The sequence below is a fragment of the Diprion similis genome, chromosome 5, assembly GCF_021155765.1.
Source record: "Diprion similis isolate iyDipSimi1 chromosome 5, iyDipSimi1.1, whole genome shotgun sequence".
NCBI lineage: Eukaryota > Metazoa > Arthropoda > Insecta > Hymenoptera > Diprionidae > Diprion > Diprion similis.
In genome coordinates, this window is record NC_060109.1 from 2,967,507 (window position 1) to 2,989,899 (window position 22,393).

At 36.2% G+C, this 22,393-nt stretch overlaps 4 protein-coding genes and 1 long non-coding RNA gene across 8 annotated transcripts; 3 read left to right on the plus strand and 2 right to left on the minus strand.

Moving 5' to 3' along the window:
* The first annotated feature begins 1,158 nt into the window (after positions 1-1,158).
* Positions 1,159-2,449, plus strand: LOC124406391. Of its 4 annotated transcripts, none has more exons than XM_046881793.1 (4): positions 1,159-1,261; positions 1,369-1,546; positions 1,650-1,851; positions 2,258-2,449. In XM_046881793.1, exons 2-4 carry the CDS (start codon positions 1,389-1,391, stop codon positions 2,447-2,449), a joined length of 552 nt encoding a protein of 183 aa, XP_046737749.1. In that variant the 5' UTR covers positions 1,159-1,261; positions 1,369-1,388. The 4 variants fall into 4 exon arrangements, with proteins under 4 accessions (XP_046737749.1, XP_046737751.1, XP_046737750.1 ...); XM_046881795.1 differs by having other exon boundaries at positions 1,174-1,200; XM_046881794.1 differs by having other exon boundaries at positions 1,197-1,228.
* LOC124406388 lies at positions 2,037-11,946 on the plus strand. Its single transcript, XM_046881789.1, has 10 exons — positions 2,037-2,049; positions 8,481-9,455; positions 9,532-9,630; positions 9,698-9,811; positions 10,650-10,766; positions 10,837-10,950; positions 11,023-11,133; positions 11,209-11,298; positions 11,404-11,586; positions 11,680-11,946. The coding sequence occupies exons 2-10, from the start codon at positions 8,555-8,557 to the stop codon at positions 11,706-11,708; spliced, it is 1,758 nt and encodes a 585-aa protein (XP_046737745.1). The 5' UTR covers positions 2,037-2,049; positions 8,481-8,554; the 3' UTR covers positions 11,709-11,946.
* Positions 2,256-3,897, minus strand: LOC124406392 (28S ribosomal protein S18c, mitochondrial). The gene is made up of 4 exons (XM_046881797.1): positions 3,763-3,897; positions 3,583-3,671; positions 3,251-3,461; positions 2,256-2,758 (listed from the first exon to the last, which is right to left on the minus strand). Exons 1-4 carry the CDS (start codon positions 3,803-3,805, stop codon positions 2,667-2,669), a joined length of 435 nt encoding a protein of 144 aa, XP_046737753.1. The 5' UTR covers positions 3,806-3,897; the 3' UTR covers positions 2,256-2,666.
* LOC124406393 lies at positions 10,171-10,551 on the plus strand. Its single transcript, XR_006929213.1, has 3 exons — positions 10,171-10,193; positions 10,268-10,384; positions 10,459-10,551. It is a non-coding gene; the product is annotated as an uncharacterized LOC124406393 (long non-coding RNA).
* Positions 11,947-14,009: 2,063 nt separating the features above from the next.
* Positions 14,010-21,963, minus strand: LOC124406379. The gene is given in 10 exon segments (XM_046881778.1): positions 14,010-14,469; positions 14,668-14,810; positions 14,887-15,013; positions 15,136-19,142; positions 19,262-19,646; positions 19,649-19,905; positions 20,142-20,394; positions 20,468-20,538; positions 20,710-21,107; positions 21,798-21,963. Coding segments are annotated over 10 exon segments (5,895 nt in total). The 5' UTR covers positions 21,851-21,963; the 3' UTR covers positions 14,010-14,268.
* Positions 21,964-22,393: the final 430 nt, after the last annotated feature.

Consider the following 22,393-nt stretch of genomic DNA (forward strand, 5'->3'; position numbering starts at 1 on the left):
GAAATCATTTTCACCAGGGCTGTTTATCGGGTTCGGGTATCAGATGGTGAAAAGGCTATCGGAACAATTCAACTTGAGAGGATGTTATAAACAGTACTTATCGACTGAGTACAATGTCACTCATTTTCAAAACCTAATTCTCTACAATGCCGAGCAATAATATTAGAGAACTTTTTTGTTTCGTGCGTAAATAACGCTAGAAAACTTACTCCAGTAATAAGTGATAATTCAATGACAGAGACGAATTTTCTGACATTATTGTTGCGTAGGATTAAATCTTTTTAGGTATTTCTATCCAGCGATGCATGTGAAATTGCGATAGCTGCGATTTTTGCCTGATAATATCAGAGATGATGAAGGGTTCTTGCAATGATTTGAAATGCTCAATATCAAGCTGAAAACATTAACTTTCATTCTTGCGGTGATTGATGATTGCTAAAGACAGCTAGTTGAATGGCGTTTATGAAACTTGGCGAGGGTTGAAACAATTAACATTGAAGTCCCGTAAGCGAGTCGGTTGCGCCCTTGACGGTCTTTCGCTTACTTCAAAAGAATACTTCTGGTTCGCTGTTTTTAGCGATCTTCAGTAAACGATTCTTGATGCATTCAGATGATTAATAACAAATTCAATGATTTTAGATGCGAATTTATTTTCGATATCGACGTAGGATAGGTGTGAGGTAGGATATGATTAAATCGAAAAGACAAACATATACCAAAAAATCTTCTGATGAACTATTTCTCGATTTTACTGTTGCACAATGCTTTATATTATCTCTTGCTTCCTTGAAGATAGCTAATAGGGTAGTAATTTGCGGAATGAGGGTCAAGGAATAACATTACTGTAACTATGCTTGTTTAGGAAAAATCGTTACTTTGCATCTTTAGGAGTGTCTAAAATTTAGTAAACCGTGGTCAACAAAACATACTCTTATTTTGAAAAGCCGACTCCTTGCCAGACATTCTAGAATTGCGCAAAAATGATTTTCTTCTTGATGTTTTGTTACGTCAATTAACGTTACTAACTTCAGTCTCATATTTCGATAGGTATATCGAGCCATGATTTCGAATCGAGTGCGCTTTTCTTCATCCACGAACTACGAAAAATGAAGTTTAAAAAGTACCATGCTTGAACCACGTGGTAAGACTGTTTTGATCATAATGATCGCATCGTGGATCACAGAGAACATAAATACAAACGTTCAACTGCGAAATCGAAGGGAATTTGGTAGACTTGCCGATGTATTGTCTCGACTTTCAGGTTTGTAAAGTCTTATATGTTGCAATTTGTTGTTTACACTGTTCCAATAATTTTACTTTAATAGCGAAAGCCGATATTGTATTGATCTTAATTAATGTGATTTGCAGGATAGAAGTGATTTGTTATTATGGACAGAAGGGACGGATTAAATACGCCTTCTCCATTGAGAAATAGCAAGGCTGCAAATCGACCCTTTCGATCACCCTTGCATACAGTTCTCAATCCATGTAATAAAGTCGATCTCAACGAAAAACGTGTCAAGGTTTCGAACGTTGGATCTTCTTGGTGAGTTTTTTGTCGATGGTACACATCGTAATTAACCATTGAATGTTGCACTTCAATTGCAACTTTCTCAATGTACAAATATTGATCATTATTACAATACAAGCTCATGGACCCCGGAGAAGAGGATAAGTCGTCAGCCGCGTTTATTGGGCAAAAAAATTTGCTTAGAAAATGAACACGCATCATCAGAGTGCAGCAAAGAGAGATCGATTACTGAGGATGATCTTAAGCAAATCAAAGATAGAATCTGTGCAAAGAAACAACAATTAGAAAGTGTGAAACGTCAATTGTTATACAATAAAAAGGTCAGATTTTGGAATCCTATTCCTTTGCGCAAAAAGAGATATGTTTGAAAAGTATTTTCACACTTCTGTACACTGTTACATATACTGTACTAGTTGCAAAAGTTTAACTGTAGTTAGTAGAACAAAGAAAAATTTGACCGAGTCTGTGTTTCTAAAATTATTAGTTTCAGAATTTTAGAAATTTTAACTATTTAAGAAAAAAAATCATTTGGAATAAGTAAAATTACCCGATAATTTGAATAATGTCGTATTGTAATAGTTTCAAGTTCATAACATCCTTTCATTTTTAGGCAATTCATTTGCTCCCTTTTTTATACTGATCCTTGAAATATATATTCTAATATAATAATTGCATTAGGTACATAATCTTATGTATATAAAGATATAAGCATATTTCTGTTTTCAGCATGAGGCACATGATTTAAATGATGTTACGGAAAGATGGCTGCGAGGTTGTCAAGAAGCGCTTATACAATTCCAGAAAGATATTAGCTGCCACAGTGGGACTGCTGTAAGCATGTCAAAACTTTTGGAGCAGTTAGGGATTCCTCCAGAATTGGTTCAATATTCAGTCGAAGATTGTGACTTTATGGTATAAAGACCGATGTGTATTGTTGTGATTCTCTGTATCCATGAGATGGGTAGGATGAAAAGATTTGTGAACGACATATTCATGTGAAAACTAACCATCTGTCGACTGTATTGAGTTGTTATACAGCAGCATATTGTGCTACAACAACACTATTTATTTACATATTTTCATACAAACTGACAAACTCTGGTCATCAATTTCTTAAAATTGTGTTAACTGTTGCTCAAAAATTATGAGGCCTGAATGGATGATCCGGATCAAAGAGCTGGGGATCCTTCACGAACGTCACATCCTTGAAGTAGTAAGCCATGAAACCTATGTTTTAACATATGAAAGAAGTATTTTTATTAAGTGAAGTAACATTGGAGAGATAATCAAAGTCAATGATACAATGATTGAACACGAAAGGGACCAAAGAGAACCCTTATTATAAATTACTATAATATATTCACTGAGGCTATATAATGTAAAGTTAGCCATTAACATATTGATCAAATGTTTGCAAAATTAAAGCAGTGCTAATCAAATTACTCGACTTGAGTCTATGTACCTGAATACATCCACAGGTCCTACAAAAATGAACGTATTTCGGCAGGCTGGATAGGAAGAATGTATTTCGCTGAGTAATGTAGAACAAATACATCTCAAAAGAGATGTATTTAATTCTTACATCATAAAACTATGAAAAATTGGAATTTGGTTTCTGAGGGATCTGAGAAAAGCTGAAACTACTTAATCTCTACTGAGCACTTATGTTACTAATGATCTTGCATAATGATACGAGGTATTTAAATATATGGTACTAACCAGCGTTTTGTGCTTTCAGAATTTCTTTTTCAACTTTTGCTTGTTTACTCTTGCACAAACCAGTTATGTGGCGCCCATAAATACGCCCGGTGTAACGGCTCTGGAACTGGGAGAGCAGTCTTACGTTTTTATAATCTGGTTCTATATTGTGCTTGCACAAAATGCATTGGACTCGCGGCTTCTGATACGGATTTTGTTGCAACTGCACTGGCTATAAAAAGAGATTATATTAGCATTAAAAAAAAATAAGTTTTTTCTTATCTTTAAATTTCCTAAACTGAACAAAATATTACAGTATGTAGAATACAAAGATAGCGATCGAGACAACTTACAAGGTCTGGTTGTGTTTCCTCGTTTGAAATCTGCTGATTTTCAGCGGCTTCGTGTATCGGTCGATATAAAGTACGCCATAATATTTTTTCTATAAAATAAAATTTCTCTGAATAGGTTATGTTTTGTTAATAAATATTTTCAAAAGTACAATATAATCTACTAATATATAAACAGCATACTTGTCGCACCAACGACACTTCTTGTTAGAACGTAACTAGACATTATGTGTATTCGATGTTTACAAAAAAAGATACAACATATAACAAATTATCACAAAACTAGCAGAAAAATAGCAACTGAGACGCTAATGGCCATAAACTACGTGCAATCTAGATCAAAACGAGATTGGTAACTGTGGCCTACTTTTTTACTATCAATACACGGGTCTTGAATTATAGTTAGACGTCAACGTCACCCTAGAATAAATCAAAGAACAATCCCTAGAACGCCGTATTGGAGGCACATACAGCTTACAAATTCCTGTTGCGGAACCATGCAGCCGATTACTGGGGGGAGGACATACCTGCCGACCACACGATAACGGAGCGCCGTAGATAAGCTAGCTCAAGGGATAATCTTGTGAGGTAAAGCAATAAGAATACCAAACAAGAAACATTATCATAACCACCTAGTATTAAATAACCATCTGTGTAACTTTTAAAATAATCATAATCAATATTAATAAGTAAATAGCATACAACTACAAACAAAAACTCAACCTCCCACAAGTCATATTTAAAACATCCACGGAATAGCTCCAGATACTAGGCAACCAATACACAGTAATGTATGCCTACACCACACTCACAAGGAGACCCACCTCAGTGGAAAAAACCCTAATTTGTGCATGTAGACCAAGTATCACTACGCGGGTGTGATCAAAATTCTGGAAGTACCATTGTTAGCACTGAAATACTTAAGATCTTGCATGCGTCTGGCAACGCCAAAAATGCGCTACAAGAAAATTTTTTTTAGTAGTGATAACAATAAAAATTAATAACAATAAATTGTACACATTGTTTTTTGGTATGTAAACTTTATAAAAATATTTGATTCACTTTGCTTTTGCAAAAATTCCTATACAAAAAATCACGTCTTCCACAACACTGTAAAAAAATAGTTGCTCCACGGTCGACACAAAATTGTTGTAAAATAACGTTGCAGTTATAGTATTTCGAGCCGGAATTTAAAATTTCGAAATGTTTAGCAATTTATGGCAGTTTAACAAAAGTATGCGTTTTACGTCATAAATTTTACACTTTTATTATTTTTATAAAATATTTAAATCAAAATATCAAAAATCCGACTCGACATACTATAATAGAGAAAACGATATCGAATATTTGAAAAAAATCGCATCAAAAAATATTGAAAACTGTATGAGTTATCATGCCAACCGTGTCAGAAAAAGTATTTTGAGAAAAACGTTTTATGAATTTTTTTTATTTGTTCTGTAAATTTACGTTTAATCTCCGATTCCAGCTTCGTATTGTATGTCTTCCTTGTCGGTAGATTATTGTTTTTGTTTATTTTATACATGATGATGAATTATTAACATTTCAGGTGATTTAAATATTTTCCAAGTTTCTGAGGTAATTGTTCAGTGCCCTCGGTAAAGTGATTGAAGATTTGTGGAATTTCGATCCTTCCAAATCTTGAGTTAGACAACAAATTGGTTCTTTGAAATTTAAAAAATACAACCATAGTACGTATATAATTTGTGAAGTTAGATAACGGTTTTTATATCAAATTACACTAGGAAATATTCTGGAAAACAAGTTGTTCAACAGTTGACAATTCACTCGACCGCTTTTGTACCGAAATGGTACGCTTTGTTTAATCTTAATTATCTTAAAAAAAATCATATCGAAAATTTCGATGATCAATTGTTGGAAATTATTCAACCCGATTATGGTGACAAGAGTTCAGACCAGGATCTGAAAAATTGCCGTTTAAGATAAGGTGAAGAAAAAAGTAAAAAAAATAGCATTTTTTTACAATTATTTATGTACAGGACCTAATCTTTCGATATAAAATCCACACTTGTTTTATCTCTTCAGATTGCTTCAGTGTTACACCCACCGAACGCAGAGCCACAGTGACATTTCTTTTATCATCTGATAATCTGATCGCGAATTAAATATAATCTGTTTGCTTTAATTCTGATTTCTTACAAACTAACAGATTTCAAGAGTGATTAACTCCTCGGATATAACTGATTGTCCATCCCCACAATGTATTGTTCTCGTTTTTCGTATCAGTTTCATGTTTATTGGAGATTTGTGTATTACTTATTTACAATCATTAGATTATGACAATCATTTACGGAAAATTTACAAGCACTTCTCATGTGACAACGGGTAAAGTTATTCGAAAATATCACCGAATGTTTGCAGTAATATAAACTGTAGGAGAATTATGGATATATAGCTTATTAGTTGGCCTATGAATAATATGATCACCCATTGATTACTACCAATTACTATGTATCAGTTAGGAAGCAAGGGTACTTCCATATACCAGTTGGTAGTTAGTACTGTTAATGATTTTTAGAATCTTCTAATTTCCACGGCCTGAATACGTGTCCATCAGCCTCTTTTCCCGCCATGTAAGTGAAGTACGCTTCTTTAAAGCTGAGGCTCGGGAACTTTCCAAACTCCATTGTAGGCCAATATGAACGGGCTTCACAAACATGCATCTTACGTAGTTGACTGTAGTACTTTCTTTTGATGACTGAAGTCTGATCAAAACATAAGATTATGTCGACTTTCTTTCAACCTATATGTCCAGGACATGTAAGATATCTTGATCATGTTCAGGATATCCAAAATGAATAACCCATCGCGGGGATATCCATTATACATCTGAAGTGCGTCCCATAATGTACCTTGAATGTACTGGAAATAGCAATATATGTCCAGGATCTATATAATATTCCGGAGATATTTATAAAATCGAAGATACGTATATGTTGCTCATGGATATCTATAATTTGTCCGGCACGTGATTCGATTTATCATGGATATGCTGGTAGGATATCACATAGCGGATACATCGATGATATTTTTCGGAATTTGTCATAATGTGTATAAAATATATATGTGGCTCTTCAGATCAATTCAACTAAGGTCTAATCCTCATCTCGCTTGGATTGGGATTGCGATTTTTTATATATATTATTGTTTCAACTCTAAGATGCATCCCACCTGTTGTGAACAAAACCATAAACTGTATCGTAATGTTTAATTTCACGTACGTTGTATTTTTCGTTCAGCTGCAATCAAAATTCAAAAACATTAAAAACAATATCAGGCATAATACTTCGTGCGGCGATGTAGATTCTGCGATTCGGATGGAATCGATATCGATCACAATTCGCCGTTGCCGGACCCGTTCCTGCGTGAGCTACCACGCGGACCACGCGCGGATTTTGGGTGCCAGCCCGTAAGATGGTGAATATTGTGATCTCATGACGGAAACTTCGACAAGAAAGTGGTAAGTACTGATTAACTCAAACTTCTTATCATTCTGTTATATTTTTTGTGTGTTAGGGCCAGTATGTATATAAATTCTGAACGGATATTATTACTTGGTTGCAATTGAAGGTAAAGGTTACTCTGCGTTTTAGACGCCGCGTGTTTTTTGTTAGATATAGTTTTTTTTCTCTTGAAGTGGTTTGCACACAATAATTATACAGTCCATTGTACTACATCAATCTTGTTAATATTTTTAGTTTAATACACGAAATGCGTAGTTGACACATAGTTGTCAAATTTATTCTTTGATATGTGCCTTGATTTTATTTTTATGTTTCCTGAACCATATTTCAGGGAATCACTTGAACCCCATCGTACTGCATGAATCTTATTGTTTTAGTTTAAAGCGAGAAATGCGTGGTTGACATATAAATGTCAAACTTATGCTGTGATATTAATTGTTTTTATTTTGATCTTGCTCGAACCATATTTATGATATTTCATAGGATTTAACATCGCAAATATACACTTGTGTGCAGTGACCCTGAAACGGGCGCTATATTACAGTTTGTTTTTGAGCTTCGGTGTACTCCGACTATATCCTGTCGTACTCTAGTCTCCATGGCCTGTCGTCTCAAGATCACTGCACACAAGTGTACAGACTACGTGACTGTAATTGTCATATTTGATCAGTCCAGATTGCGTTTATTAATACATAATATGTATATGTGAAAAATAAATTACTGGTTCACGAACGTTAATACGAGTTTTTGATGATTGCTAATCGACCTACTTTATTCACCCTTCCCCTTGAAAATCTGTAGCGGTTTTTGTGAAATATTCCTGAGTACTAATAATAGCCTCATTAAATCCTAGAAGGCGTTCTGAAGTGTCCAAAGATATCTGCAGATGTACTGAGAATATATTATTTAAACATCCTCAAGACGGTCGCATAGGTGAACATTTGGGGATCCGTAGTATATCCGATATACGATTTTCCGTCTTAAGGACTATTCTGGACCTGCCACGGATTTCCATCATATCCCGTTAAGATTCAACGTTTGTCCCAAGTGTGAATCTTGGCTTAAGGGTTTGGTGTCACCGTGCTTAAAAAAAAATAAATGGTTAAAAATGACATTTCTAGCCGCACCTCATGTATTACGATTAGTGCAATAAACGAAGGAAATCTTATAATCCTAATTCACAGCAGTTCAAATAAGATTTTCTAACAAAAATTGGACAATCCGTGGCAGATAGTACAGTATGTGGTTAGCAGCGTTATCTTCGAAGGACACAACAGTTTTATAGCGTTCGGTGAGTAATGTGAAGTGTGTAACAAAGAGAGGGCAAAGAGTGCGTCACCGGCATCATACGCCCCTCTTCCTTCCCGTTCATACGCCCCGTTTTTCCTTCCTGGGAGATTGCGGTTCTAGTCATATATTGTGTTCGGGGATTCCCAAGAATAAGCTTCTTCAGTTGGTTAACAAAGAAGAAGATGGACGGTTCAGCTGCAGTGGTTTTTGACGCATTAACGAAAGATAATTATAAAAGCTGGCGAATAAAAGCCGAAGCTTCGTTAAGAGTATCTCACCTGTGGAATTATGTCGGAGAGAACGAAAAATCACCGAAGGATGCTGAATTGTGGATGAAAGAGGATAAAATAGCTAAATCAAAATTGATATTGCATATCAGCAGCTCGCTGCTTCCATTAATCGAAAATTGTGCAACTACGCGAGAAATTTGGTCGAAGCTTGAGAATATTTACGGCAATAAAGATGAATTTGAAGCTTCAATTGATCATTCTGAAGCTGATGATGAGGATGCGATCATTAATACTATTGAGGAATGTGTCGAAGATTTATTTGATATCATCAACAATTCACCAGAGAAAAAAATATCAGAGGATAAAAAATCACTCAGTACTACTTTTACCAGCAATTTACTCTCAAGATTGAAGGAAAATAATGTTGAGAAGATGCTGGATGAAAAAATAATCATCGATGCTGTGAGTGATTTCATCGATGTTATTGATCAATTACCCAAGATTGAGATAAAAGAACACACGAATGACTTGAGCTGTGAACTCATTGATATTTTGCTGGTAAAATTTGGCATAAATCCTCATAAAAATGACAACAGTGTAGCAAAAAGTGACGCCGTCAAAAGTGGAAAACCAGATGATGTCCAGGAAGAGAAAATTCCTAATGAAATTAGGAGCCAAGATAATCCATCAAATACTCTGGATATTACGACAAATCAGAGTGAACAAATTGTGCAAAAAGAAGCATTGGTAGAGGATCAATCAAGAAAATTGATTGAGACCTACAGCAAATTGCCGCTCTCTAATCAGCAGTTCGATTACGAGAGAGTGCCTTATGAATCAGACGATGAACCAGGTAACAAAATATTATGAATGCATGAATATATCATAATCACACATTACTAGTACATTTAATAATAGAATTTTTTCAGGATACAAGAATTCAATGCATCCATTGACGCATCTTAACACTCCACCACCTACGCCGATTCATAAAAAACTATACAAGTGTGGCATTTGTCGTAAAGAAGGTACCGAATTTATCAGATGAAATAAGTAGCGTTGATGCAATAAATAAAAATTGTCTTAATAATTCAGGACATAATCGAACAACTTGCTTGCTGAACAGGCCGATCACTTCTGGATCAAAATTTGCACAACTCACTGAAACTCCCAAAAGGTCACACAAATGTGGAGCATGTGGTAACGAAGGTATAAACAATTGGACAAAATGATCAACAAATTGTAACTCACAATGTAACTTGAAAATTGGTTGTAATTTTCAGGACATAACAGAACTTCTTGTCCGCTGAATAAATCAGTCACTTCTGCGTCGAAGTCTCCTCCTCGAGCTATTGAAATCCCAAAAAAGTCATACAAATGTGGAGCATGTGGTAACGAAGGTATAAACAATTAGACAAAATGATCAACAACATGTAACTCACAATGTAACTTGAAAATTGGTTTTAATTTTCAGGACATAACAGAACTTCTTGTCCGCTGAATAAATCAGTCACTTCTGCGTCGAAGTCTCCTCCTCGAGCTATTGAAATCCCAAAAAAGTCATACAAATGTGGAGCATGTGGTAACGAAGGTATAAACAATTAGACAAAATGATCAACAACATGTAACTCACAATGTAACTTGAAAATTGGTTTTAATTTTCAGGACATAACAGAACTTCTTGTCCGCTGAATAAATCAGTCACTTCTGCGTCGAAGTCTCCTCCTCGAGCTATTGAAATCCCAAAAAAGTCATACAAATGTGGAGCATGTGGTAACGAAGGTATAAACAATTAGACAAAATGAACAACAACATGTAACTCACAATGTAACTTGAAAATTGGTTTTAATTTTCAGGACATAACAGAACTTCTTGTCCGCTGAATAAATCAGTCACTTCTGCGTCGAAGTCTCCTCCTCGAGCTATTGAAATCCCAAAAAAGTCATACAAATGTGGAGCATGTGGTAACGAAGGTATAAACAATTAGACAAAATGAACAACAACATGTAACTCACAATGTAACTTGAAAATTGGTTTTAATTTTCAGGACATAACAGAACTTCTTGTCCACTGAATGAATCGGTTACTTCTGCGTCGAAGTCTCCTGCGCGAGCTATTGAAATTCCGAAAAAGTTGCATAAATGTGGAGTATGTGGTGCAGAAGGTATAAACAAAGTCGAATCAATCAATAACATGTAAAAATGATGAAACGGAAAATTTCTTTTAACTTTAAGGACACAACAGAACGACTTGTCAGATGAATAAACCAGCTGTTTCCGCGTGGAAACTCGAAAGTTACCTACCTGTAACTCCAAAGGTATATAAATGCGGAGGATGCGGCAATGAAGGTATAATCAAACATATATTAATTAACAAGGTATGATTTTGCAATGTATATAAAAATTGTTTCGTAAACTTAGGACACAACATAACAACATGCCCACGATTGAAATCACTTGCTTCAACGCCTAAACCTGCTGCTATGAGTACTCCTGCCAGATCATATTCATGTGGATTGTGTGGAGGAGAAGGTATTACAGTGTAATGATAACGCGTATTATAGATCATGTATAAAATTAATGTCTTAAAAATTTGTTGATCTGCAGGTCATAATAGATCAACGTGTTCCCGCAATTATGTAACGCCAACACCTTCGGCAAGAGCCTCTCCCAGATGCAGCACCTGTGGCAATGAAGGTATAGTCTCAGATATCTTTACCAACTATCATTATCATATTGATTGTGATCAATATCACTAGTCAAGATGGGAGAAGTTAAACTATTTTTACTTTTTTGTGTCAGGTCACAACAGTAGAACTTGCGGCCGTCACAGTACTTCGTCATTCGCCGCTTTCAGATCTTCGTACTCGTCCTTACCTCCCTCACCTTCATATTCATATCCTTCACTGTCATTCTCATCTCCATCACCATCTTACTCCGGAGGGGGTGGTCGTAGTTATACGTGTGGCAACTGTGGTGGTTCAGGTAAGAGAACCTTACCAATTACTTCATGATAAAAAAAAAAATCAATATCGTTGGTAAGATGCAGTACTAATTGAGTATTACTTTCATTTTTAGGACACAATCGAAGAACATGCCAAGGTTAACTCACATTCCAAGGCATCGACGTATTATTTTAACATCTACAACTGTCAAGTCTAAAATAATACTTTTACTTAATCGTTATTTTTCTAAACGGTTATTAGTTCTGTTGTTCTGTCAAGCGTAACATGATGCGTTTAATTTTTTCTCAGTGTTTAATAGTTATTGCTTATTATTTTTTTTTTTCTTTAACACATAATGAAAACAGAATTAATAACTCGCATTGGAATAGTTTCACGATTGTTTTAATGGTTATAACCGTCGAGTATAAAATAATATATCTATACTTATTTCTTTTTTTAACGATCGTTAGATACTTGACTATCAATCGTAATACGATATGTTTAATTATTCTTTTCTTTCCTTTGGTTTCAAATGTTTGCAACTTATACTTTTTATCTTTAACATTGTAATGTATTATATTGGTACGATTGGAACTCATGAATAGCTACGAATTTACTCGTTCTCTCATCCTAGGTATAAGTGACCTCAGTCTTAGTTCGACCTGTAAACTATGAGCATCAATAAACCCTGACTGAATGTGATTCGTATTATATTAATTATTATTTCACCTGAGTACATCACAACATAATATGAAAAATTCGAATATTAACTCACATCTGTATCTTTTGAAGAACTATATCAAGCTTAAGATGATACATCTATACGTATTTCTCTCCTCAACGATTGTCGATCAATTGTAACGATACGTTTGATCATTACTCTAATGAACAATGTGAATATTGATGGTAATAGTGGAGCATGTATGTATTTTTAACAAATACGACTATAAAACTAAAGTAATACGTTTACTTGTTCCTCTTTTTTATGCATTTTTATGGATGAAATAAAATTATACTTACAAATGTGTATAAGTTTATCGAAGTATGGTATAATCGTGGTCCCAAAACTTTCCCATTGGTACGATAGGTTTCATGAAACTGTGCCAGTAAATGCAATGAGATTAGAGAATTTTTCAAGAAGTTGTGAATTTTCGAAAATAAAATTCAGATATTCATAACACATGAACGATAGAAATTAACGAACATCGTGAAAACTTCTCTCATTAGGCGTTATCAACCCTAGAATTTTTGATGGAATAAAAAATTCGATATATCATTCCCGTACGTTAATGATGGAGAATGTATATTGCATGTTAACAATTGAATGAGCAAATGATTAATACATAATCGTTTTTCCTCGATCCAATTAAATTCCTCAAGCAAAGGCAGAAGGACGTGAGTACACGCACTTTTGATACCGAAAATAAGGGAAAAAATGAATAACAATTGGTTCCAAGTTTTCGTATGCGCCATACTATTATCATTTTCCATATTTCCGTTGTCTTCAAAATGGAAATGAAAAGCGAATGTTATTAAAAGATGCGTGTTTTGCTTTCAACCTTTTCATTAGACCAGTTAAATATTATCTGCGCGTCTTTATTAATTTTGTGGTGTATTGGCGAAAAAAATGTACAATATATCTACCTATGATCAAGGTTGAACTTCCGAAGGGTCATAATATCGATGAGATAGCATTCACGAATTATTAACATTTCAGGTGATTTAAATATGTTCCAAGTTTCTGAGGTAATTGTTCAGTGCCCTCGGTAAAGTGATTGAAGATTTGTGGAATTTCGATCCTTCCAAATCTTGAGTTAGACAACAAATTGGTTCTTTGAAATTTTGATCTAATTGCTACTTCGATCAATACCCAAAAAATACAAGCATAGTACGTATATAATTTGTGAAGTTAGACGACGGTTTTAATATCAAATTACACTAGGAAATGTTCTTAGAAACAAGTTGATCAATAGTTGACAATTCACTCGACCGCTTCTGTACCGAAATTGTAGGCTTTTTTTAAATCTTAATTATCTTTAAAAAAATCGTTTCGAAAATTTTGATGATCAATTGTTGGCAATTTTTCAACACGATTATGGTGACAAGAGTTCAGGCCAGGATCTGAAAAATTGCCGTGTAAGATAAATTGAAGAAAAAAGTTTAAAAAATAGCGTTTTTTACAATTATTTATGTACAGGACCTAATCTTTCGATATAAAATCCACACTTGTTTTATCCCCTCAGATTACTTCACTGTTACACCAATCGAATGCAGAGCCACAGTGACGTTTCTTTTATCATCTGATAATCTGATCGCGAATTAAATATAATCTGTTTGCTTTAATTCTGATTTCTTACAAACTAACAGATTTCAAGAGTGATTAACTCCTCGGATATAACTGATTGTCCATCCCCACAATGTATTGTTCTCGTTTTTCGTATCAGTTTTATGTTTATTGGAGATTTGTGTATTACTTATTTACAATCATTAGATTATGACAATCATTTACGGAAAATTTACAAGCACTTCTCATGTGACAACGGGTAAAGTTATTCGAAAATATCACCGAATGTTTGCAGTAATATAAACTGTAGGAGAATTATGGATATATAGCTTATTAGTTGGCCTATGAATAATATGATCACTCATTTAATACTACCAATTACTATATATCAGTTAGGAAGCAAGGGTACTTCCATATACCAGTTGATAGTTAGTACTGTTAATGATTTTTAGAATCTTCTAATTTCCACGGCCTGAATACGTGTCCATCAGCCTCTTTTCCGGCCATGTAAGTGAAGTACGCTTCTTTAAAGCTGAGGCTCGGGAACTTTCCAAACTCCATTGTAGGCCAATATGAACGGGCTTCACAAACACGCATCTTACGTAGTTGACTGTAGTACTTTCTTTTGATGACTGAAGTCTGATCAAAACATAAGATTACGTAAACTTTCTTTCAAGCTATAGACGCAATTTAAATTTAACAGTGTGTCAACCAACGGACTATGCAACCACGCATCTTAGTTACGTAGAAGTGGATGATCTTGAACGGCAATAAGTGTAGGGCTTGGTTTATTTAGCACCATTAAAACGGTATTTTATTTATTGAAAGAAGGATTACCTTTTCTTTCATTTCTATCGCTCTATCAAAAGTCATTGTAGCAATTTCAAACGGAGTTAACTGCAATGATGGTGGCGGAATACTGGGTTTCTTGGTTTGCTGCATCATGCCCCATCTTTTTCTCGAAACGTCGCACAATTTATCTGAAAATAATGGAAGTAAAATAATATCACCATTAAGATGGTTGAACGCGTTTGAGATATTAAAAAAATATCATACTTTTCATCCTGTCAGTGATGACTTTTCCTTCTCGGTATTCGATCCAGGATCTCAACTGAGGTATCAACCAACACTCAGGTAGTTTAGCTAGAATAAAATCTTCGCTGGCCATCTTTTGCAATTCATCCTGTAACATTCTTTATTTATTAGGATTGTATCAGTTTGGTCACAACAACGTCTCATTTTCAAGAAATTTTATCCTCAGTTTCATCGTGTCTGAGCAGAAATGTAGAAAGCGCGCATAGTTACCTTCATCAATTCATATAAATCTCTTTTAGTTTCTGAAGTTGATTTATCCTGCTCCGAATTACCTTGAGTAGGGTCTATATTTAATTCCGGAGTCTTATTTGTGGATGATGCAATTTTTTGTGAATGATATTGCTGCTTTTCCGCATTTTCAAATTCTTCACTTCTCGTTGTAATCGTTTTTTTCACGTTACTCCTATTCTTACTAGTGCTCGCTTGAGTAGTTTCCTTCATTACTTCTTCAGTCAGACTTTGTGTAATTTTTTTCGCACCTAACTTCGTTCTTTCCACATCACGGTTTGCGTTGCGAACTTCATTCTCACCAATATTAACCTTCAGTTTGCATTTCTTCATCTCATGCAATTGTCCACCGTTTTGAGCAATCGAGCTACGACCTCCGCCACCATCAGCGCAGCTGTGGTAGGCCACGTAAGGTTTACTACTATCATCAATGCTCAGTGACTCTTCCATGCCTCCACCAATATCATTCGGAATCTCCTTCCGTTGTTCTCTTCCTCTGCACGGATAGTCTATTGCCCGCAGGGCAAGACCTTCCGGTGCCAATCCACCTGCCGTAATGTCTGTCGGAGACCAATGTCTGTGTCCACACATGCAAAGAATATCTGGTTTGCTGGGTTCAGGGGTGACCAAAGGACTCTGCATCGTAATACCAGGAACAATATGCCGAGGAGGTCCCATAGCATAATTTTCTGCCACTCCACTAACGCAGTACTGGGATTCTGGAATGAACTCGCCGTCTCGCAGAACTTTTTTTACTGATGAAATGATGAGCTTCGTGTCATGCCCCATTGGCCTCGATGTTCCTGCAACCTGCATGTACGGCTGTTTTTTCGCTGCTCTTAAACGCTGTTGGCGATCAAACCATTTTTGCTTCTCTTCTTCTCTTTTTACCACCCTTCTCTCGTACCGGCATTCACATACAGGCTTTTTCACCTGTAACAATTTTGGCTTCGCGCAACAACCAGCTTTTGAAAACTTCGCGCACTTCAACCAACAAGGTACCGCGTCCTGACAGCTAGTAAAGAAGTCAATCAAGCCGTCATCCTTCAGAGCCGAAGACCGTGTCTTTGCTTTTGAGTCATCTGTGCGTTGGTCTTTTTCCTTGTCAGGTAAATTCTCTACAATACACTCTTCACGTTTATCGCGACACGCACACGATTCTTTGTTAGTTTCTTTCTTTGGCGACAGACCTTGGGGAGTCGAGATTTCATCTATATATTTTAGATCCTGGTCAGATCTTTTTCGCTCGCACATTTTGTAGGGAGATTCAAAGAGTTCGTACTCAGGGATGTATTCACTGCTGTTTCTAGGGCTTTGTGGAGGTGTTACGTAAGTTACTCCTTCTATGAGCTGGGGCCGATCATTTTTCCTTCCACCCTTTGAAACGCTCACTGCTCCTCCAATATTGTAAATGAGAATTTTTTTCTTGTTTCTGTTTTCTCTGCATTTACATGGTCGCCCGCCTTCTCTTACTTTTACCATATCGACTTGATCAGGTGGTTCCACGAGGTATACCAAAGTCTTTTCTCGTGGAAGTGCTTGTTGGGATTTAGTTCTCCACCCAAATGGTCCCTCTTTTTCTTTACGGCTTTTGTTATTCATACTAGTTTCCCCGTCGTCTGAACAGCCACAATTATCCGATTCGCTATCAGATTGTGTGTCCTGTCTTTGACAAGGCATACGTGGTTCATTTGGAATGATTGCAGGTGCTACTTTGTACTCATCAGATTTTTTGCCAACTCTCGAAACTGCCTGAGCCTGTGGAGCTGATGAGGACGAGCCAGGAGTTACTTTAGTTTTATGTTTTTTGAACGTGGTGTCACGCTCATGCCTGAAAGTTTTTTGGGGGGGTGATTTTTGAACCTTTGTAATTTTTTTTAACCTTTCCTTGTCTTTTTCGTTTTCGAAATCATTTTTCATCGATCGCTTACTCCTACCATCGTTACTTTTTTCGGAACTCTGAGCTCGCTTTCTTTTGCGATTATCAACATCTTCTATCTTTTTGGACTTAGCAAATTTCGTCGGTTGTGATTTTTTTTCTGTACAAGAGACGTTGGCACTTTTTAAACTTTTGGCCTTACGAGTTGTTCGACTTTCTTCCGAAGAATCTATTCGGTTTTTGTTATAAGTAAGCGAGTTAGTTCGTACACATTCACTTGCCAGAACTCCGCTTTTGGCATTAGATTGTTGACCATTGGTAACTGCATTCGAATTGAGTAAACGAGGCTGACCTTCTGTCACCTGTTTACCACTGTAAATCACTTCAACATTATCTTTTGTCTTTACGCCGTGTCCTTTGACATTGGATCTGATATTGTTTGTATCCTCTTTCAGAGATTCATTCTTCCTAGAACAATTTGATTCAGTAGGGCCCTCCGTTTTTTGCTTTCGTTTCAACGAATTTCCTCCCTCCTTATCACCTCGTGTCTTGATCTCTTGATCGTTGGAAGATAATCTCACTGCTTGTGTTAATTTCAGAGACTTTTCATACTCGTTGTGCCATGGATTTGTGGTGGGAGCTGTTCGCATTCTATTCCATTGATTATCAAAGTCACAATAGACGGGTGGCGCTTCTTTTACCATGGATCGTTTACCGTCAGCTTTATCACTAAGCTCGTCTTCAAATCTCGCCGAACAAAGGTTGTCACGTTTTAATCGTTCCCTTCTTAACTTTTCTGCCTTTGCTTTAGCTTCTTTTGCTAGTTTTGCTTGCTCCCTCGGGCTCAACTGGTCGCCTTTCATTTCACTCTCTTCATCTTCATCTTCCTCGTCTTCTTCTTCATCGTCTCCCGACTTGCGCACTTTAGGTGAGGGATTCACCGCGCCCCAAGGACCTCCGCAAACTGCTCTACCAGGTGTATCTCCACACGGAGGTGCTTTTAATATCTGTTTTGCCTCAGCCTCTCTCGCAGCAATGACTTTCGGATCGGGAATATTCTTCGCACCCCACGGTCCCCCGCAAATCGCCATACCATCTTCGTCTCCACACGGCGCAAAAGCCGGCAGAGTAAACATTTTCTTCTTTTCTGACGGCCCATCGGCTTCATCACAGCACAAGGTTTCGGTTCTGGATAGCATAGCTCTCTTCAGCTTATTATCGAACGGATTTCGCCTGCAAGATCTGTCACCAGGATATTTTTTACACGTGATAGCGGGCGGTTCATTCGGCCGGTATTTATGTCCGCAACAAACGCCTTCCTTCTTCGTTTGAGGTATATCATCTCCACTTCCACTCGGTGTTTTTTCTTCGTTAAACATCTGCTCAATGGTACAAGCACATGGCGGAACATTCCGTAGCGGTTTCGGAAGATGTTCTGCGACAATTGTTCTTCTCGGAATGTGCTGAGTCTCCTGTGTGACACCAGATATATAATATGTCGTTTCTCCACTGTCGTTTGTGATACCGTTTATCAAAAGTTTTTTCTGCACCGTCTCCTTAGACGCGACTACTTCTAAGAGGTTCACCGTTGATTCTGTGGGACTAGGACCTGGCGAATGCATGGCCAGAGATCCGATAATGTATCTGTTCTGATTGTCACCTTCTGCAATACTGTCGATCACCATGTAAGGAGTTTTTGTTGAGCGTGATTTTAAATCAGTTTTTCTTGTTTGTCTGCAAGAGCAGCATGCATCGCAACGTCCTTTGGGTATGACAAGTCTCATCGTTGCTTCGACACTTTTTATAATCTTATTCGCCTCTCTTTCCACCTCCAAAAATTGTTCATCTGCGTCTTGTAACCATTCTTGCCAGTTTTTGGATAAATTTTTTCTACCCGTGGGGTAAACTCGTTTTGGGCCATCACCAAGTTTTAATTCCGCAAAAAACTGTTCGTCGCTGTTGTTTGGAGTGACGCAAGAAATTCCCGTCATCACATACGTAACCGGACATGTTGGGGGATTCTCGTGCTCCGATATACCCGATACTATGTAATGAGCTTCCTTCTCCCCTAGCCATGACTTCCTTTTCGGAAAAGGTGGTTTCAGAGTACCTATAATAGCATTGAATAACGATCTAGAGTCTTGTATTACGAACATTTACCCTGCAAATCAACAATTTCACAGTTTCGTCTAATAACTATTACTTAACAATGAGGTGAAATTTTTATACCGCATATTTCATAATTCACCGGTCCAGATTTTTCTCCCAATCCCGAGAATGTGAAGTCGAACGTCTGCTTATGATTCTCCTGGAGTGTTGGAGTAGAGAAATCAAACGGTGTTTTCAAACCTTTAACGTTAGCTTCCGTTAAGCTAGTGCCATTTTCTGGAGGTAGTTCGTTTTGAGAGGGTAAAACATCCTCAAACTTTTCCTGACTGTACGTTTTATTTCCAAAGTCGAGACGATCGTTCGGTTTATCTTTTTTCAATTGTGGTAAAATTATTCTAGGCCTTGGTATGACTTTGCACTTTGCACGCCATTTATCCAAGCATGTTCTATACTTTGCCCAGTCAGGGGGCAAAGAGAGCGGCTCCATATAAGGTGATTTATAAACTTTATTACCACGCGGTGGCGTTTGAGATGGTAAAGCTGTAAAACGGTTTTTTCAAAATCAAGGATAAACGATCTGTCCTTCATGCTATGTCTAGTACAATTTCGTGATATAGTATAGGGTAAAAATAGTTTACGTTTTGGAGGAAATACTGATTCTGAAATAGGAGGCAACCTGTTGTTCAACTCCAATACGGCATCAGGCAGTGTCAAAAATGCAATTGCTGATAGAATAATTCTCTCATTACAGTCGTAAGTCTTTTCTAAAATAAAATCATTTTTCTGAAATTATTTATCGTTCTCTAAAAAAAATTACCAACATTTGTACAAGTCAAAACATAAGCGAATAATAAATGAAAATTTATGCTTTCTGTGTAACTGAGAAAAATAATCATATCTCCTAAATATTTTTATTTCTGTTTATTCAGTAACTGCAAGTATTACTTGTTATATTTAAAATAAAAAACATAGCATAGAGAAATATTCTATCGTAACTAACTGTACTCTTCTTCCTCGAAATACTGCCCAGTAACTCTTCTATAAATTTCTCGCAAGAATTGAACCGGCTGAAGCTGAGTTCTACGCTGTAACTTTTTTATAACTGGAGGATCAATTCGACAAAAGGTAGATGTTACGCCAATGATCGCAAGAGCTTTTTGCGTTCTAACAGTTATCGTCTCCTCATAATCAGCTGTCATGGTGGCTTCGAGTGCCAGTACTTGTTTCATCTTATGCCATTTAGAAAATATATGCTATCAGTGGTACTCTTACTTCCTGGTGGTCCTGAGGTGATTAAGTGATAAAAGAAGAAACTGTAACTCATACTTGTGGAATCGAGAGATCTTGATACCATCGTGGACCAGTAACAACCTTCATTGAACCCATTTTTGCCTTGACTATAGGAAAAAGTTGCCAATTAGGTGAACTTCAGACAATAAATATTCCTTCTGTTAAAAGTCAAGTTAGATGTTATAGTAACGTAAAAATCTGTTTATGTATGTATGATTACGACCGCGGAACGAAAAGTAAGAGCCAGAATGTTCAACGGACGCCTTATAATTAGTTGATTCCTGTGTGGAGTATACCTTTTTTCTCTCCAATGAGTGCATTTTTATCTGCTTCCTCATTGTACAATTTTTGCTTTTCAGACCAAAATTGATTTTTGGCAACCTCAAGTTCATCCTCTTGGTACCACAATAATGGTCCGCGCGTTTTCGAGCCTGGGTTTTCACCTAGATTCCATTCTTCTGACCTCGGTTTACTTTTTCGCCGTGCGTTTACTGCTGGTTCGGTAAATTGATAGCGGAACTTGAGTGTTGGGGATTCTTGAATTGGCGATAACACCATTAGAGAAGATGAGAATGGTAGATTTCGCTTATCATAGCGAGTCTCTTCGTCGTGATTGTTGATATCGCAACAGAAATTGTAAGGCTTTAGGAGGTTCTTAAGATCCTTATTTTTTCTCCTGTTTTAAACAAATTTGTATGAGGAATTATCTTATTCTCATGAAAATTCGAATTGATGTCGCAACAGAAAATTTATATGGCTTTAGAAGATTACGAAGATTCTTAGATTTTTCCTGTTTTAACCCTAGTCAATCACACCTCAGTAGAATCACATAATGGTCACACTGGGTGAAATTCACTCAAAACGTGATATTTTGCTTGCAAAAATGAGTTCTAAAAATCTAAAAAAAATATCTAGATATTATTTCAGGATCGCGCAAAAACTCTCTCAAATTTCGTTACCAAAATTGCAGATTGTTTAAATATTGTAAAACATTTAAAAATGTCGGAAAAAGGTCATTTTTATTGCGCATGTTTTGATTAAACAAAGTTGCTTGTGAGATTATTACGTTCTCACGAAAATCGGAATTATAGAGGAATGTTTATACCTGGAAAAAACGCGATAGTTCAAAATGATTACTATATGCGAATATATAATATAAATTTATAATAAGAGTATAGACATCTCACTTTGACATGTTATAATTTAAAATGAAGACATTGTACGAAAACGTCTTTAAAGTGATTATAATTTGATATGATATATATATATATATATGTGGATTATACTTATCAAAAGTTATACCCTGATCCCTCCAATAACCTCCTATAAAACATGCATATATGCTCGCTAACATTTCTTTGCATACCTCAATCCATATTTTCTAAAGCTTCTTATTGACGTTTTTGAAGATTTTGACATCTTTCGATCAAAAATTTGTAATTTTTTCAAGACTTTCCAAATTATTTAAATTTTTTTTACGTTGCGAAAGATTAGTGCCAGGGTCAAATTGTTTCTGTCAAAAGTAAACTTATTTCGTATGACGTAGTACATTCACGTTTCTCTAGCAACGGTCGAATTATTATCATCATTTTATGTTAACCGCTATTCGTTCAAATCACTGTCTGTTATTAGTAATTTATAGTCAATGTGGGCAAATTATTACAACGTATGATATAATAGTGCGTTGATAGTGTAACGTTTTACACATTTGAATTGACCAGTTAAAACATTATTCAAATTCAAAATTTAAAATCGACCATAAATCGAACGCTATAGTTATAAGTCACGTTCGATTATAAAATTTTAATGTACTCCGAGCACCTTCAGAGTATTTTAGGTATGGAGTGAATAGAAGGAGAGATATTTTAGGATTGTAAGAAATGAGCCGATTTTCCTACAAACAATGGTAGCACTAGACAGTTAAATGTAAGTTGTCCATCTGACGTGATGTGATTATACATG

Coding starts and splice junctions, on each gene's coding strand:
- LOC124406391 (XM_046881793.1), top strand. CDS start 1,389: ATGGACAGAAGGGACGGATTAAATACGCCTTCTCCATTGAGAAATAGC. Junction 1,547..1,649: donor TCGAACGTTGGATCTTCTTG/GTGAGTTTTTTG, acceptor TTACAATACAAG/CTCATGGACCCCGGAGAAGA. Junction 1,852..2,257: donor AATTGTTATACAATAAAAAG/GTCAGATTTTGG, acceptor TTCTGTTTTCAG/CATGAGGCACATGATTTAAA.
- LOC124406392 (XM_046881797.1), bottom strand. CDS start 3,805: ATGTCTAGTTACGTTCTAACAAGAAGTGTCGTTGGTGCGACAA. Junction 3,672..3,762: donor AAGTGTCGTTGGTGCGACAA/GTATGCTGTTTA, acceptor TTTATTTTATAG/AAAAAATATTATGGCGTACT. Junction 2,759..3,250: donor TCTGAAAGCACAAAACGCTG/GTTAGTACCATA, acceptor GTTAAAACATAG/GTTTCATGGCTTACTACTTC.
- LOC124406388 (XM_046881789.1), top strand. CDS start 8,555: ATGGACGGTTCAGCTGCAGTGGTTTTTGACGCATTAACGAAAGATAAT. Junction 9,631..9,697: donor TGGCATTTGTCGTAAAGAAG/GTACCGAATTTA, acceptor TTAATAATTCAG/GACATAATCGAACAACTTGC. Junction 11,587..11,679: donor TGGCAACTGTGGTGGTTCAG/GTAAGAGAACCT, acceptor TTTCATTTTTAG/GACACAATCGAAGAACATGC.